The sequence below is a fragment of the Oncorhynchus mykiss genome, chromosome 11, assembly GCF_057628025.1.
Source record: "Oncorhynchus mykiss isolate SJ-2025 chromosome 11, ASM5762802v1, whole genome shotgun sequence".
In the NCBI taxonomy this organism is placed as follows: Eukaryota; Metazoa; Chordata; class Actinopteri; order Salmoniformes; family Salmonidae; genus Oncorhynchus; species Oncorhynchus mykiss.
In genome coordinates this window covers 50,243,896-50,262,052 of record NC_143032.1, presented here as the reverse complement: position 1 = coordinate 50,262,052, position 18,157 = coordinate 50,243,896, and the positions used below count along the sequence as shown (strand labels likewise).

General features: G+C 42.3%; 1 protein-coding gene across 1 annotated transcript in view; it reads right to left on the bottom strand.

The window, feature by feature from the left end:
• LOC110535043 (cell surface hyaluronidase) overlaps positions 1–18,157 on the bottom strand; it is a 71,493-nt gene that overhangs the window by 22,190 nt on the left and 31,146 nt on the right. The window contains exons 9-15 of the mRNA XM_036935630.2: positions 17,952–18,157; positions 16,784–16,853; positions 15,104–15,232; positions 13,518–13,606; positions 7,500–7,631; positions 7,068–7,103; positions 6,795–6,950 (exon numbers count right to left, since the gene is read on the bottom strand). Coding sequence (XP_036791525.2) covers positions 6,795–6,950; positions 7,068–7,103; positions 7,500–7,631; positions 13,518–13,606; positions 15,104–15,232; positions 16,784–16,853; positions 17,952–18,157 — 818 coding nt within the window. The remainder of the gene's footprint in view (positions 1–6,794; positions 6,951–7,067; positions 7,104–7,499; positions 7,632–13,517; positions 13,607–15,103; positions 15,233–16,783; positions 16,854–17,951) is intronic.

The window sequence follows — 18,157 nt, the reverse complement described above, 5'->3', positions numbered from 1 at the left end:
ACATGAACTTCAAAATGACCTTCCCGAATGAATCAGCTGACAACCTACACGTCATGTATAGCTATTGAAAACACTGGAGAGAAACATTAGGCCTATTGCTAGAATTATCAGCTCGTTGTCTAACTAGATGACAAAAGGAGATCAAAGTGAGAACATTGTTGTGTCCCTCTGGGAAAATCCTGTCTGTGACGTCATCAGCGGCGACAACAACACAAACATCTAGCAGTTATAGGGTGGTCAGGAAGTGTCTAAAAAGGCCCATTAATCCCAGAGAGTGGTAACAGGGCCGTCAAAAACGAGGGCGTCATCTGAGAAATTAGAGCACGCTGCAATTAGCTGTTCCCACGTCTTTGTGACCTCCGGAGGAGGTAGTGGCCACAGGCGAGCATGACCAGAGCGACCACTTTAAATGAACAACAACTTCTAAGCCTTAATAAACCCTTGAAATGTCCTGCTACATAAAGGGTGGCAAAGGGGACATGCCAGGTTTGGCACCAGATATTATGACCTTTTTTTTAATCACCCTTCACGTAGTATAAATAATTTGAAAGGCATTTACGTAGTGCTTATGCACACTTTATAAATGCTCTATAATTAATTTATAAATTGTAGTTTGGTTAAAGGGAAGGAAGCATGAGTTTATACTCACAAAGTAACAACACAGTGTGGTCAAAGACTTAGTAAATTTGTTGCAGTCACAATCTGGTTGCTTATAACTACAAACATGGTTGTTTTTTAAATTTTTGTAAAAAATATTTACCAACTTATCTTCAGATATCTTCTTAACTACTCACAATGCACTATTTCTCAACGTCATACGGAGAATATACTCTGCGTTAGCTAGCTCAAACAGGATAACGTTAGCCACTAGCCATGCAGACCAAGTGTTGGCATTGGTGAGCTACAATCCTCTAATCACGAGGAAGTGTGATGTAAACAACCAATCAGATTCCCCACACGTGGAGGCCCGCATGATCCTGCTCGGCTGCTCCAGTCAAGGCAGCTCTGGCTTCTCCTGCACCAGCAGGCTTGCCTCTGGCTCAAAAGGAAAGTGGAAAATCATTCCTGCCTGTTCTAATTGGTTAGTAACTCATCTGTTCTGTTTGTTTTTCATCCTCCAATTAGTTTGGTCAACTTTTTGTCCTGCTTTCTGTATAGTAGGCTAAACATTTTTTCAACCTTAGCTTAGTACTAGCATGCTACATTAGCTGACTGACTGTGATGTTGTGATCATTGCCATCTGCCTGGAGCCTTCCTCAGATTGCGGTCTTATTGTTGACTCTTCCTCTCGTCTCCTGTGCCCAATGCCACCTCTGATTATTGCCTCTGGAAACTATCTACTTTGGATTAACCTCACTATATCGCTTTTGGATTAGCGGACTCTCCCTCGGCCGGTGAAACGGCCTCTCTCTCTGAAGCGCCTCTCTCCTACTACCTGGAGAAATACTAGTTTGATTTTTTACTACAAAATGTTTGAATACCTTTTCCCTTTGCATACCTTAAAGTGGCAATCGGCAGTTGAAACCATAACAAAGAAACCACCCACCCTTGTTTAGGTAAAAAGCTGAGGGATGGGGAAACTTTCAAATTCATAGACAGAGCTGTGGATGCAAGGACTGACCATCCAAATGATAGTTTTAAACATGTTTTGAGCCTAGTGTTTAAAAATATATAATTTTACTTTGTGTACAATCATTGGAGTAAAACAAGCTTATATTTTGGGTTCTAATGGGGTAGGACAGTGTAACTAAGCTCATGAGGCATTATAAGTTATATTCTTCAAGAATCAATGGGTATACAGTGCCTTCAGAAAGTATTCACACCCCTTGACTTTTCCCACAATTTGTTGTGTTACAGTGTGATTTTAAAATGTATTAAATTTTGATTTTGTCACTTGGCCTACACATAAAACCCTCCAATGTCACAGTGGAATTATGTTTTTTTTTTTTTTTACTTGTACAAATTAACTACAAATGAAAATCTGAAATGTCTTCAATCAATAAGTATTCAACCACTTTGTTATGGCAAGACTAATCTAAAATATGCATCCTGTTTACAACAAGGCACTAAAGTAATAATGCACAAACATGTGGCAAAGCAATTCACTTTTTGGCCTGAATACAAATGTTTGGGGCAAATCCAATACATTATCACTCTCCATATTTCCAAGCAGAGTGGTGGCTGCATCATGTTATGGGTATGCTTGTAATGGTTAAGGACTGGGGAGTTTTTCAAGATAAAAATAAACAGAATGGAGCTGGTTGTTTGCTTTCCGCCAGACACTGGAAGATAACTTCACCTTTCAACAGGAAAATAACTTAAAACACAAGGCCAAATCTACACTGGAGTTCCTTACCAAGAAGACAGTGAATGTTCATGAGTGGCCGAGTTACAGTTTCGACAAATCTTATTGAAAATCTATGGCAAGACCTGCAAATGGTTGTCCAGCTATGATCAACAACCAATTTGACAGAGCTTGAAGAATTAAAAAAAATAAAAAAATAAGTTTAAAAAAAATAAACGGGTAAATGTTGCACAATCCAGGTGTGGAAAGACTCATAGCTGTAATCGCTGCCAAATGTGCTTCTACAAAGTATTGACTCAGGGGTGTGAATAAATATGCAAATTAGATAATTCTGCAATTAATTTTAAATACATTCGAGAAGAAAAAATATATACACAGTCGGACTCAGAAGATCACATAAATCTTAGCCAAATACAATTAAACTCAATTGTTCACAATTCTAATATACATTTAATCCTAGTAAAAAATCCCTATCTTAGGTCAGTTATGATCACCACTATATTTTAAGAATGTGGAATGTGAGAATAATAGTAGAGAGAAGGATTTATTTCAGCTTTTATTTCTTTCATCACATTCCCAGTGGGTCAGAAGCTTACATACACTATTAGCATTTGGTAGCATTGCCTTTACATTGTTTAACTTGGGTCAAATGTTTCAGGTAGCCTTCCACAAGCTTCCCACAATAAGTTGGGGGAATTTTGGCCCATTCTTCCTGACAGAGCTGGTGTAACTGAGTCAGGTTTGTTGGCCTCCTTGCTCACACATACTTTTTCAGTTCTGCCCACAAATTTTCTAAAGGATTGAGGTCAGGGCGTTGTGATGGCCACTCCAATACCTTGACTTTGTTGTCCTTAAGCCATTTTGCCACAACTTTGAAAGTATGCTTGGGGTCATTGTCCATTTGGAAGACCCATTTGCAACCAAGCTTTAACATCCTGACTGATGTCTTGAGAAGTTGCTTCAATATATCCACAAAATATTCCCTCCATCATGATGCCATCTATTTTGTGAAGTACACCAGTCCCTCCTGCAGGAAAGCACCTCCACAACATGATGCTGCCACCACCGTGTTCTTCGGCTTGCAAGCCTCCCACTTTTTCCTCCAAACATAACGATGGTCATTATGGCCAAACAGTTCATGTGCAGTTGCTAACTGTAGTCTGGCTTTATTAGTGCGGTTTTGGAGTAGTGGCTTCTTCCTTGCTGAGCGGTCTTTCAGGTTATGTCGATATAGGACTGGTTTTTACTGTGGATATAGATACTTTTGTACCTGTTTTCTCCGGCATCTTCCTAACGTACTTTGCTGTTGTTCTGGAATTGATTTGCACTTTTCGCACCAAAGTACGTTCATCTCTAGGAGACAGAACACATCTCCTTCCTGAGTAATATGACAGCTACGTGGTCCCATGGTGTTTATACTTGTGTACAATTGTTTGTACAGATGAACGTCGTACCTTCATGCATTTGGAAATTGCTCCCAAGTATGAACCAGACAATTTATTTCTGAGGTCTTGGCTGATTTATTTTGATTTTCCCACGATGTCAAGCAATTAGGCACTAAGTTTGAAGGTAGGCCTTGAAATACATCCACAGGTACTCCTCCAACTGAGTCAAATGATGCCAATTAGCCTATCAGGAGCTTATAAAGTCATCATTATCTGGAATTTTACAAGCTGTTTAAAGGCACAGTCAACTTAGTGGATGTAAACTTCTGACTCACTGGAATTGTGATACAGTGAATTATAAGTGTTGTAAAAATTACTTGTGTCATGCACAAAGTAGATGTCCTAACCAACATGCCAAAACTATAGTTTGTTATCAATTTGTGGAGTGGTTGAAAAATGAGTTTTAATGACTCCAACCTAAGTGTATGTAAACTTCCGACTTCAACTGTATACAGTGGTGCAAAAAAGTATTTAGTCAGCCACCAATTGTGCAAGTTCTCCCACTTAAAAAGATGAGAGAGGCCTGTAATTTTCATCATAGGTACACTTCTACTATGACAGACAAAATGAGAAAGAAAAATCCAGAAAATCACATTGTAGGATTTTTAATGAATTTATTTGCAAATTATGGTGGAACAAACTTTTGTTATTGACCAAATACTTATCTCAATACTTTGTTATATACCCTTTGTTGGCAATGACAGAGGTCAAACGTTTTCTGTAAGTCTTCACAAGTTTTCACACACTGTTGCTGGTATTTTGGCCCATTCCTCCGTGCAGATCTCCTCTAGAGCATTGATGTTTTGGGGTTGTTGCTGGGCAACACGGACATTCAACTCCCTCCAAAGATTTTATATGGGGTTGAGATCTGGAGACTGGCTAGGCCACTCCAGGACCTTGAAATGCTTCTTACGAAGCCACTCCTTCATTGCCCGGGCGGTGTGTTTGGGATCATTGTCATGCTGAAAGACCCAGCCACGTTTCATCTTCAATGCCCTTGCTGATGGGAGGTTTTCACTCAAAATCTCACGATACATGGCCCCATTCATTCTTTCCTTTACACGGATCAGTCGTCCTGGTCCCTTTGCAGAAAAACAGCCCCAAAGCATGATGTTTCCACCCTCATGCTTCACAGTAGGTATGGTGTTCTTTGGATGCAACTCAGCATTCTTTGTCCTCCAAACACGACGAGTTGAGTTTTTACCAAAAAGTTATATTTTGGTTTCATCTGACCATATGACATTCTCCCAATCTTATTCTGGATCATCCAAATGCTCTCAAGCAAACTTCAGACAGGACTAGACATGTACTGGCTTAAGCAGGGGGACACGTCTGGCACTGCAGGATTTGAGTCCCTGGCGGCGTAGTGTGTTACTTATGGTAGGCTTTGTTACTTTGGTCCCAGCTCTCTGCAGGTCATTCACTAGGTCCCCCCATGTGGTTCTGGGATTTTTGCTCACCGTTCTTGTGATCATTTTGACCCCACGGGGTGAGATCTTGCGTGGAGCCCCAGATCAAGGGAGATTATCATTGGTCTTGTATGTCTTCCATTTCCTAATAATTGCTCCCAGTTGATTTCTTCAAACCAAGCTGCTTACCTATTGCAGATTCAGTCTTCCCAGCCTGGTGCACGTCTACAATTTTGTTTCTGGTGTCCTTTGACAGCTCTTTCGTCTTGGCCATAGTGGAGTTTGTAGTTTGACTGTTTGAGGTTGTGGACAGGTGTCTTTTATACTGATAACAAGTTCAAACAGGTGCCATTAATACAGGTAACGAGTGGAAGACAGAGGAGCCTCTTAAAGAAGAAGTTACAGGTCTGTGAGAGCCAGAAATCGTGCTTGTTTGTAGGTGACCAAATACTTATTTTCCACCATCATTTGCAAATAAATTCATAAAAAATCCTACAATGTGATTTTCTGGATTTTTTTACCCTCATTTTGTCTGTCATAGTTGAAGTGTACCTATGATGAAAATTACAGGCCTCTCATCTTTTTAAGTGGGAGAACTTGCACAATTGGTGGCTCACTAAATACTTTTTTGCCCCACTGTATATGTTCTCACATTGTCATTATGAGGTATTGCGTGGGGAATAATTTTTTTTAGAAATGGGAAACTTTTTTTAATCCATTTTGATTTCAGGCTGTAACAACAAAATGTGGAATAAGTCAAGGGGCATGAATACTTTCTGAAAGCACTGTATATTATTCAAGTCCCAAAATTGATGTAGCAACTGTATATTGCCCCTTTAATGAACACGACCATGAGGCCCGTCTCTCTGACTGTGGTCGGGTGGCTGACAGCATGCTCCCTGTCCCTGATCTGAGTGCTCCTGAGCAACTGTCATCCGTGACTGACTTACATTTTCTCAGACTTTTATTGGTGATTGATTTCTAAGTAGAGGTCGACCAATTATGATTTTTCAACGCCGATACCGATTATTGGAGGACCAAAAAAATCTGATATCGATTAATCGGCCAATTTATTTATTTATATAAAATAATGACAATTACAACAATACTGAATTAACACTTATTTTATCTTAATATAATACATAAATAAAATCTACTTAGTCTCAAATAAATAAAACATGTTCAGTTTGGTTTAAATAACGCAAAAACACAGTGTTGGAGAAGAAAGTAAAAGTGCAATATGTGCCACGTAAAAAGCTAACGTTTAAGTTCCTTGCTCAGAACATGAGAACATATGAAAGCTGGTGGTTCTTTTAACATCTAACTTCAATATTCCCAGTTAAGAAGTTTTAGGTTGTAGTTATTATGACGCGTTAACTATTTCTCTCTATAATCGGCCATGCCGATTAATCGGTCAACGTCTATTTCTAACACAGGATCCCCCCCCCCCCCCCCCCTTTTAGTCTATGTCATATAAGGCTTACTACACAGATCTAGTAAATTGTTTAACAGGAAACACAGGAAGTGACACAGCAAAACCATTCATCCTATTACAGGAAGTAGTACTTCCCTTCCAAGAGCAACACGCTTGTTCACCCCCTTTCGAACACTATGTTTTTTATTACACACACACACCTGTTCCTGGGTAGTGTCCTCATCTTGCCATCTGCTCCTCCCTGGCCCCAGTACTTGTTCTGGCCTCCGTTGGAGCCGCGGTTGCGGCTTTCTCCCACAAACAGAGACTGGGTCACCTCCTGACTGGAGCCCTCATCCTTAGGGTAGCTACCGTCACTAACGGAAGACAACAGGCAGGGGATATGTTTTTGAGCAAATGTGTGTGTGTGTGTGTGTGTGTCTGGGGGGGGGATGCACAGATGTAGAAACATACACAGGAGCCTTGGTACATACCTCGCAAAGGAGAGTCCCACCCCATTGTCTGCAAATCTATAACCAGAGAGAATAAATGCATCAGTAATTATGGGGAAAACCCAGCAATGGAGGAGACACTGGTTCACTGTCATCTACGGCCTTGTGGACTGAGAAATAGGAACCAAATGAACTATTAGCAACATGCTAATAGGCTACACATAGCCCAATGATAGGTTACACACAGATGGCCGGCCGCTTGTTTAAATGTTAGCATAGCATGCTAACCTCTGATTGTAATGCAAGTTGCTACGGTAACTCCTGGGTAACATTTGAGACACTTAACTCTGTGCCAATCATACAGCAAACCTAAGAGACAACCCATGATATGACTACTGCACAGGACATTGATGAACAATGATGAATGTAAGTGCATTCATCATGGGCTCAATGTGTTGACATCCCAGCACTCACCCAGAGTTCTGAATGGTGATGTCACCGCCACGTATCCAGGCCCCGAGGTCATTGTTCTTGAAGGCGATGAGTGTGTCGATGAGAGCAGCCACCCGCGGCCGGTTTGGGTCTGCATTCTCATGTGGACGGAACCTGAAATGGACCCATATGTAATGTGAGTATAGAAACACACACACTTTTAATCTCTCTCCGACACACAGCACTCTTTCAAATAGCCACAGACAAACACGACACACACAAACTCACCTAGACACACACACAGCGTGGGCAGTGGTCTTGGAGGAGGGCCTAAGCTATTTTCCATCTGTTGAATCCGAGGCTTGTATTTGGACAGACTGCTGCAGAGTATAAACTATCTGTGGAGCCTTGTTTTCTCTGTAAACAAAAACCTGCCAGACCCTCCAGGCTACAGTACAAGTACCGTACAGACTATCCAAGTACAGTACAGACCAGTACAGACTATCCAAGTACAGTACAGGGCTGGTTTCCCAAAAGCATTTTAAGGCTAAGATCATTGTAGGAACCTTCGGAAATCTCTGAACGGTTTCCCAAATCCATCTTAACAAAAAAAAGACGCTATTCATCTAACGACTGCCTCAGACCATTTGTAGACAAGCTAACGTCATCATTAGAATTTTATACACAGAAGATTTTGCTTAACAAAGAATCATGATGATGGCATATGGCTTGGGGGCAGTATTGAGTAGCTTGGATGAATAAGGTGCCCAGAGTAAACTGCCTGCTACTCAGGCCTAGAAGCTAAGATATGCATATTATCAGTATATTTGGATAGAAAACACTCTGAAGTTTCTAAAATTGTTTGAATGATGTCTGTGTATAACATAACTCATATGGCAGGCAAAAACCTGAGAAAAAATCCAACCAGGAAGTGGGAAATCTGAGGTTGGTCGATTTTCAACCCAGCCCCTATTGAAGTTACAGTGGGATATTGGTCATGTTGCACTTCCTAAGGCTTCCACTAGATGTCAACCGTCTTTAGAAACTTGTTTGAGGCTTCTACTATGAAGGGGGTCTGAAATGCACGCTGGTCACATGCATTTCACGAGAGGTATCTCCCGTTCCTTTGCTTTTCTGAAGACAAAGGAATTCTCCGGTTGGAATATTATTGAAGATGTATGTTAAAAACATCCTAAAGATTGATTCCATACATCGTTTGACAAGTTTTAACGGTCTGTAACAGAACTTTTTGACATTTTGTCTGCAACTAGTGAACGCGCTTCATGAGTTTTGATTCGTTTACCAAACGCGCTAACAAAAGTGGACATAAATGATGGATATTATCGAACAAATCAAACATTTATTGTGGAACTGGGATTCCTGGGAGTGCATTCTGATGATGATCATCAAAGGTAAGTGAATATTTATAATGTTATTTCTGACAACTGACTCCAACATGGCGGATATTTGTATTTGTTCTCTGAGCGCCGTACTCAGATTATTGCATGGTTTGCTTTTTCCGTAAAGCTTTTTTGAAATCTGACACAGCGGTTGCATTACCGAGAAGTGTATCTAAAGTTCCATGCATAACACTTGTATTTTCATCAACCGGTGTTTTTCTGGATCAAACGCGCCAAATAAATGGACATTTTGGATTTATATCGACGGAATGAATTGAACAAAAGGACCATTTGTGATGTTTCTGGGACATATTGGAGTGCCAAAAGAAGAAGCTCGTCAAAGGTAAGGCATGAATTATATTTTTATTTCTGCGTTTTGTGTCGCGCCTGCAGGGTTGAAATATGCTTTTCTCTCTTTGCATCGTTTGACAACAAGTGTAGCTTTAATTTGGTATACTGAATGAGTGACTTCAAAGTTAAATTTTTATAGTAATTTATTTGAATTTGGCGCTCTGCATTTTCACTGGATGTTGGCCAGGTGGGACGCTACCGTCCCACATATCCGAGAGTGGTTAAATGCAAGTAAAAAACTAAATGCATGCTATTCAATCGATCACTGCCTGCACCTGCCTGCCTGTCCCGGATCACTATGGACGGCTCTGACTTAGAATACTTGGACAAATACAAATACCTAGGTGTCTGGTTAGACTGTAAACTCTCCTTCCAGACTCACATTAAGCATCTCCAATCCAAAATTAAATCTAGAATCGGCTTCCTATATCGCAACAAAGCATCCTTCACTCATGCTGCCAAACTTACCCTCGTAAAATTTACCATCCTACCGATCCTCGACTTCGGATATGTCATCTATAAAATAGCCTTCAACAATCTACTCAACAAATTGGATGCAGTCTATCACAGTGCCATCCGTTTTGTCACCAAAGCTACTACCCACCACTGCGACCTGTACGCTCTCGTTGGTTGGCCCTCGCTTCATACTCGTCGCCAAACCCACTGGCTACAGGTTATCTACAAGTCTCTAAGATAAGCCCCGCCTTATCTCAGCTCACTGGTCACCATAGCAGCACCCACTCGTAGCACACGCTCCAGCAGGTATAGCTCACTGGTCACTCCCAAAGCCAATTCCTCCTTTGGTTGCCTTTCCTTCCAGTTCTCTGCTGCCAATGACTGGAACGAACTGCAAAAATCAATGAAGCTTGAGACCCATATCTCCCTCACTAGCTTTAAGCACCAGCTGTCAGAGCAGCTCACAGATCACTGCACCTGTACATAACCCATCTGTAAACAGCCCATCTATCTACCTCATCCCCATACTGTATTTATTTATTTTTCTTGCTCCTTTGCACCCCAGTATCTCTACTTGCACATCTACCATTCCAGTGTTTAATTGCTATATTGTAATTACTTCGCCACCATGACCTATTTATTGCCCTCACTCCCTTATCTTACCTCATTTGCACTCACTGTATATAGACTTTTTTTCTTTTTTCTACTGTATTATTGACTGTATGTTTTTTTTATTCCATGTGTAACTCTGTTGTTGTATGTGTCGAATTTCTATGCTTTATCTTGGCCAGGTCGCAGTTGCAAATGAGAACTTGTTCTCAACTAGCCTACCTGGTTAAATAAAAATACAAAAATCTGGACAAGAAGAATAGCTATGTAAGAATGCTGTTAATTGACTATAGCTCAGCATTCAACACCATAGTACCCGCCAAGCTCATCATTAAGCTTGGGGCCATGGGTCTGAACCCCGCACTGTGCAACTGGGTCCTGGACTTCCTGACGGGCCATCCCCAGGTGGTGAAGGTAGGAAACAACACCTCCACTTATCTGATCCTCAACACAGGGGCCCCACAAGGGTGCATGCTCAGCGCCCTTCTGTACTGTTCACCCATGACTTCGTGGCCACAAGTTTGCAGATGACACAATAGTAGTAGGCCTGGTTACCAACAATGACAAAACAGCCTACAGGGAGGAGGTGAGGGCCCTGGGTGTGTGGTGCCAGGAAAATAACATCTAACTCAACGTCAACAAAACAAAGGAGCTGATCGTGGACTTCAGGAAACAGCAGAGGGAGCATGCCCCTATCCACATCTACAGGAACACAGTGGAGAAGGTGGAACGCTTCAGGTTCCTCAGCATACACATCACTGACGATCTGAAATGGTCCACCCACACAGACAGTGTGGTGAAAAAGGCGCAACAGCACCTCTTCAACCTCAGGAGTCTGTAGAAATTTGGCTTGGCCCCTAAAACCCACAAACCTTTACAGATGCACAATTGAGAGCATCCTGTCGGGTTGTATCACTGCCTGGTACGGCAACTGCACTGCCCACAACCGCAGGACTCTCCAGAAGGTGGTGCGGTCTGCCAAACGCATCACCGGGGGCAAACTACCTGCCCTCCAGGACACCTACAGCACCCAATGTCACATGAAGGCCAACAAGATCATCAAGGACATCAACCACACGAGCCACGGCCTGTTCATCCCACTTAACATCCAGAAGGTGAGATCCGTACAGGTGCATCAAAGCTGGGACCGAGAGACTGAGAAACAGCTTCTAACTCAAGGCCATCAGCCTGTTAAATAGCCATATTCTATTCTACTGTATTTTAGTCAATGCCACTATTTCTTAATTACATAATTTTACTTTTAGATGTGTGTATTGCTGTGAATCGTTTTTTTGGAATTACTGCACTGTTGGAGCTAGGAACAAAAGCATTTCACTACACCTGCAATAACATCTTCTAAATATGTTATGTGACCAATAACATTTGATCTATGGATGTCACATGGCTGGGCAGGGTCACAACCATGGGTGGGCCTGAGACTGCATATAGGCCCACCCACTGAGGAGCCAGGCCCAGCGAATCAGAATGAGTTTTTTCCCACAAAAAGGGCTTTTTTTACAGATGGAAATACTCCACCGGTTTTCATCAACTGTCCAGGTGGCTGGTCCAGATGATCCCGCAAGTGAAGAAGCCTGGTGTGGCGGTTCTGGGATGGCGTGGTTACACATGGTCTGCGGTTATGAGGCCGGTTGAACATACAATCAAATTCTATAAAACGACGTTGGAGGCGCCTTATGGTAGAGAAATGAACACTCAATTCTCTGGCAACAGCTCTGTTGGACATTCCTGCAGTCAGCATTTTGAAAAACGTACCCAAATGAAACTGCCTATTTCTCAGGCCCAGAATCTAGAATATGCATATCAGATTAGGATAGAAAACACTCTGAAGTTTCCAAAACTGTCAAAATATTGTTTGTGAGTATAACATAACTGATATTGCAGGCGAAAATCCAACCAGGAAGTGCTGTTTTTCCTGAAACCTCTCTGTTCCATTGCGTGCCTTCCCTTCATTTAAAGGGATATCAACCAGATTCCTTTTCCTATGGCTTCCACATGGTGTGAACAGTCTTTAGACATAGTTTCAGGCTTTTATTCTGAAAAAGGAGCGAGAAAGATCACATCGCGTCATTGGATGGCTGGGTGCCAGCAGAGTTTTGCATGCGTGAGCAGCTTGGAGCAGACATTTTCTCTCTCACTCCTATTGAAAAAGCTACGGTCGGGTTGAAATATTATCGATTATTTATTGTAAAAACAACCTGAGGATTGATTATAAAAAACGTTTGACATGTTTCTACGAACTTTACGGATACTATTTGGAATTTTCGTCTGCCCCGTCGTGACCGCTCGAGCCTGTGGATTTCTGAACATAACGCGCCAACCAAATGGAGGTTTTTGGATTTTAAAATAATCTTTATGGAACAAAAGGAACATTTATTGTGTAACTGGGAGTCTCATGAGTGCAAACATCCGAAGCTCAAAGGTAAGCGATCATTTTATTGCTTTCTGACTTTCGTGACCAATCTACTTTGCTGCTAGCTGTTTATAATGTTTTGTCTGCTGAGAGAGATGTCCTAACATAAACGCTTGGATAGCTTTCGCCAAAAAGCTTTTTTAAAATCTGACACGCCAGGTGGATTAACAACAAGCTAAGCTGTGTTTTACTATATTGCACTTGTGATTTCATGAAAATTTAATATTTTTTGTAATTTAATTTGAATTTGGCGCTCTGCAATTCAGCGGATGTTGACGAAAATGATCCCGCTGGGTGCGCCAAGAAGTTAAATCAGCTTCTTGATGTGCCACACCTGTCAAGTGGGTGGATTATCTTGGCAAAGGAGAAATGCTCACTAACAGGGATGTAAACACATTTTTGCACAAAATATAATTTTTGTATAACATTTCTGGGCTCTTTTATTTCAGCTCATGAAACATGGGACCAAGACTTTACATGTTGCGTTTATATCTTTGTTCAGTATATTTTGTCACACTTTAGAGCCCTGGAGCGCCGGTCTCTTGTAATACCTGGGCATAGTTTCACATTTGAACAAATAAACAGGTCTCTAATAAATCACTATGTCAAATAAGTGTAATTCCGCATGCATGCATTTACTCTCTTTGCGCCAGCGGAATTTCATGGTCTCTCTACCACGGCAAATTGTTTATCCTTTCATGTCATAATTAGAGTCTGTGTAGCCAGCACAGAGAATAAATGACCAGCTCGTCCCTTTTGTAAAATTTGCTCAGCTGTGTGTTCTAAATATGATGTAGTTTAACCTGTGCTTACCTGGCATTGTTGTCCAGACATAGGTACTCCCGGGGGTCTGCAGCACTTGCGTTGGTGGTCTTTACACCTTTATCAATGAAGAGCCCAGCCTGGGTAACAAACCGGTATGGGAACCACTGTCACAAGTACGGACTTAAAGACACAATGCATTTGTTTGTCAGCCAAACAGAACCCCCCCCCCCCCCCCCCCCATGGAGTCAGTTTTACACGTGAGTATAACAGTAGCAGCTCTGTGAATTGTCATATATCTGGGGTTTAAGGGTGTTTGTATATGCAGTTCAAGTGTGAATGCAATGCAACGAGACAGCATTACCAGGGGTATATAATTGGAGCATAGTCTTGAGACTGTAAGCACACTCCTTATGAGACAGGCACTTCTGGTCAGTGGACAAAGGGCTCTCAGTTCACCTGACCTAATTTATTGAGCCAGAGAAACAGAGGCCTATTGTAAAGGCTAGTGTGTGCATGTCTGTGTGTGCACACTTCTGTGGCGAGTGAGGTAAGTGTGTGAGCGTGTAAGTTTTGTGGCTTTGAGTAAGAGCTGGAAAACTGTATGAAATCACACAATTGGAAGCGCTCTTACTAGTATGTACAGTTGAAGTCAGAAGTTTACATACACTTAGGTTGGAGTCATTAAAACTTGTTTTTCAACAACTCCACAAATTTCTTGTTAACAATCTATAGTTTTTGGCAAGTCGGTTAAGACACCTACTTTGTGCATGACACGTAATTTTACCAACAATTGTTTACAGACAGATTATTTCACTGTATCACCATTCCAGTGGGTCAGAAGTTTACATACACTAAGTTGACTGTGCCTTTAAACAGCTTGCCAAATTCCAGAAAATGTCTTGGCTTTAGAAGCTTCTGATAGGCTAATTGACATAATTTGAGTCAATTAGAGGTGTCCAGTTGGATGTATTTCAAGGCCTCCCTTTAAACTCAGTGCCTCTTTGTTGAAATCATGGGAAAATCAAAAGATACCAGCCAAGACCACAGAAAATAAAATTGTAGACCTCCACAAGTCTGGTTCATCCTTGGGAGCAATTTCCAAATGCCTGAAGGTACCACGTTCATATGTACAAACAATAGTACGCAAGTATAAACACCATGGGACCACGCAGCCGTCATACCACTCAGGAAGGAGTTCTGTCTCCTAGAGATGAACGTACTTTGGTGCAAAACGTGCAAATCAATCCCAGAACAACACCAAAGGACCTTGTGAAAATGCTGGAGGAAACAGGTACGAAAGTATCTATATCCACAGTAAAATGAGTCCTATTACGACATAACCTGAAAGGAAGCTCAGCAAGGCAGAAGGCATTGCTCCAAAACCGCCATAAAAAAGCCACACTACGGTTTGACCTAAAACAGGTAATTTTTACTAGGATTAAATGTCAGGAATTGTGAAAAACTGAGTTTAAATGTATTTGGCTAAGGTGTATGTAAACTTCCGACTTCAACTGTATATGTGATCCCTGCAGGAATTGAACACCACGAACTTGGCGCTGCTTAGCTTTTACCAGCTAAACCACATAGAACCGCAGTGTGTTTGTCTTTCACACTGTGCTGCCAGTGAGTGGTACCTTAAAGTTGGAGTGCACACGGTTGTTGTAGAAGATCCCCAGAGGGGTCAGCTCTGCCCGGGTCTCTGGAACCAGCCCATGAGAGTCCCCTGTGGATGAGCTGTGGAACACATACCATATCCCAGCATCCTTTAGGATGACATGAGGGAGGGGTGGCAGAGAAGGGAGAAAAAGGAGAAGGACAAAACAAGGCAACAGTAAACATGTCGTCCCCTACGAATGACGCAGCGCCCCCTTCCTTCAGCCAATCAGTGTAATTTTGTAAATGTCAGATGTCTTTGGCAAGATGCATCATTCACCCAAGTTGTGTCAAAATCGGGCCAATGGTGTCTGAGATATCACGTGACTCCTCAATTGGTGTCTGAGATATCACATGTGACTCCTGGAGCAGGTTGAGAGCTTCAAGTTCCTTGGTGTCCACATCACCAACAAACTAATACGGTCCAAGCACACCAAGACAGTCGTGAAGAGGGCACGACAAAACCTATTCCCCTTCAGGTGACTGAAAAGATTTGGCATGGGTCCTCAGATCCTCAAAAGGTACTACAACTGCACCATCGAGACCATCCTGATTGGTTGCATCCATGCCTGGTATGGCAACTGCTCGGCCTCCGACCGCAAGGCACTAACAGAGTAGAGGTCGACCGATTAATCGGAATGGACGATTAATTAGGGCCGATTTCAAGTTTTCATAACAATCGGAAATCGGTATTTTTGGGCGCCGATTTGCCATTTAATTTTTTTATACCTTTATTTAAATAGGCAAGTCAGTTAAGAACACATTCTTATTTTCAATGACGGCCTAGGAACGGTGGGTTAACTGCCTCGTTCAGGGGCAGAACGACAGATTTCCACCTTGTCAGCTCGGGGGATCCAATCTTGCAACCTTACAGTTAACTAGTCCAACGCAATAACGACCTGCCTCTCTCTCTCGTTGCACTCCACAAGGAGACTGCCTGTTACGCGAATGCAGTAAGCCAAGGTAAGTTGCTAGCTAGCATTAAACTTATCTTATAAAAAACAATCATAATCACTAGTTAAGTACACAAGGTTGATGATATTACTAGATATTATCTAGCGTGTCCTGCGTTGCATATAATCTGACTGTTGTATTCGGCACGTGACAAATAACATTTCATTTGAATTTCATTGTGGGGGACAATAATGTGGCTTTGACAATGAGGTGAAGAAAAAATAATGATCCTTGAGCACTAAGACTGTCATTGAGTACTGCGCTTACACATTGACACAATTGTGCCTGAGTAGGGTAACGATGTTCAACTTTACCCCCCCAGTTCAAGTCATAATTTATTGCTGTTGATGTAAGAGTAGGAAGACAATATCTCCCCAGATCACATGAGATGAACCGGTAAGCCACAGTTTTATATCCGAATGAGTTGCTAAACCGTAAAGCTGCAGTTCGTAATAAAACATTTAAAAAACACCGAAATGCCATAAACGGCTGAGCGATGGCCTAGAGATACATAACCGCTAGAATTCATAGACGGAGCTACAGATACAAGGACTGATCATCCATTAGATCAAAATGATAATGACTGATGTCTGAGATGAGGGGAGCAATACAACCGTACCAGATAAACATCAGTCCCCTGCAAATTGCTATTGATTCATTAAACAGTGGTTGCTTTGGTGGGTTGGCGTACATCATTATAGTCTTACCTGGGAGCCAGCAGCAGCGTTGCTTATGAGGTTATTATTGGGGTTGGCGATCCAAAACGTAGACACTGCCCTAGAACAAACGCAAGCACACCAAGACACACACACACACACAGGGAGGAGGTGGGGCATTAAAGAAGATGTCTCCAGGCGTGAGTGATTGTTAGTATCAGGATATATGAATTTAATATGAAGCAGAAACAGAACCCTGACTCCTGTTATCCATGGAATAATCCACCTCTCCCACATAAATCTTGTACGGGGACAGGTCTGCCAACTCACACGTGGGCATACACACTCCTCCAAATACAGCGCCTGCTGCTCCCCAAACGGACCTCCTTTTCAACCTCCCCCAGAAACACATCCCATGCAGCGGGGTGGTTCTTATTGCAGGGACAAGACTACTACAGCCCTATCACTCTCACAAAGAGGACATGATCCCTCCGTCTTCTCTCACGGTAGGCCTGTCCAATAAAGCCACACATACACTTCATCTAACTCATTACGCACGCACACTCACACATACGAGTGTACAGTACGAGTTGCACGAGTTGCACGAGAGTTGCACGAGTGTACATACGAGTTGCACCCCCTTTTGCCCTCAGAAGAGCCTCAATTCACTCTACAAGGTGTCGAAAGTGCTCCACAGGGATGCTGGCCCATGTTGACTCAAATGCTTCCCACAGTTGTGTCAAGTTGGCTGGATGTCCTTTAGGTGGTGGATAATTCTTGATATACACAGAAAACGATTGATGGTGAAAAACCTACCAGTGTTGCAGTTCTTGACACACTCAAAACCAGTGTGCCTAGCACCATACCCCGTTGAAAGGCACTTATTTTGTCTTGCCCCATTCACCCTCTGAATGGCACACACACACACACACAGTCCATGTCTCAATTGTCTCAAGGCTTAAAAAAAAACATTTTTTAACAGGTCTCCTCCCATGCATCTACACTGGTTGAAATGGATTTAACAGGTAACATCCATAAGGGCTCATAACGTTCACCTGGTCAGTCTACTCGGTGTTTACCTCCACTTTATAACCTCATTTTGAGCCATTATCTTTTCAAATGTCTGCCTCTTCACCTGCTTTCCGTTCCTCTATTATTCCCCTCTGTCACTTGTTCACTCTCTCTATCTGTGGCCAGACAAGTCTCTTCTGTGTCTTACTTGCACTCCATGCTCGGTGAAGGGGTGTAGTTCTTGTACACTTTGTCTCGGATGCTGGTGCACATGGTCTCATTGCGATCGGTGGGCAGGAGCGTTCCCGGTCGGGTCACCAAACCCAGGTTGTGGAAGAACGTGTTCCGCTGCTCTATCCCGTCCTCCAGGAAGAAACAGTGACCCAGGGTGTCATAGCCTACAGTGTCCTTCAC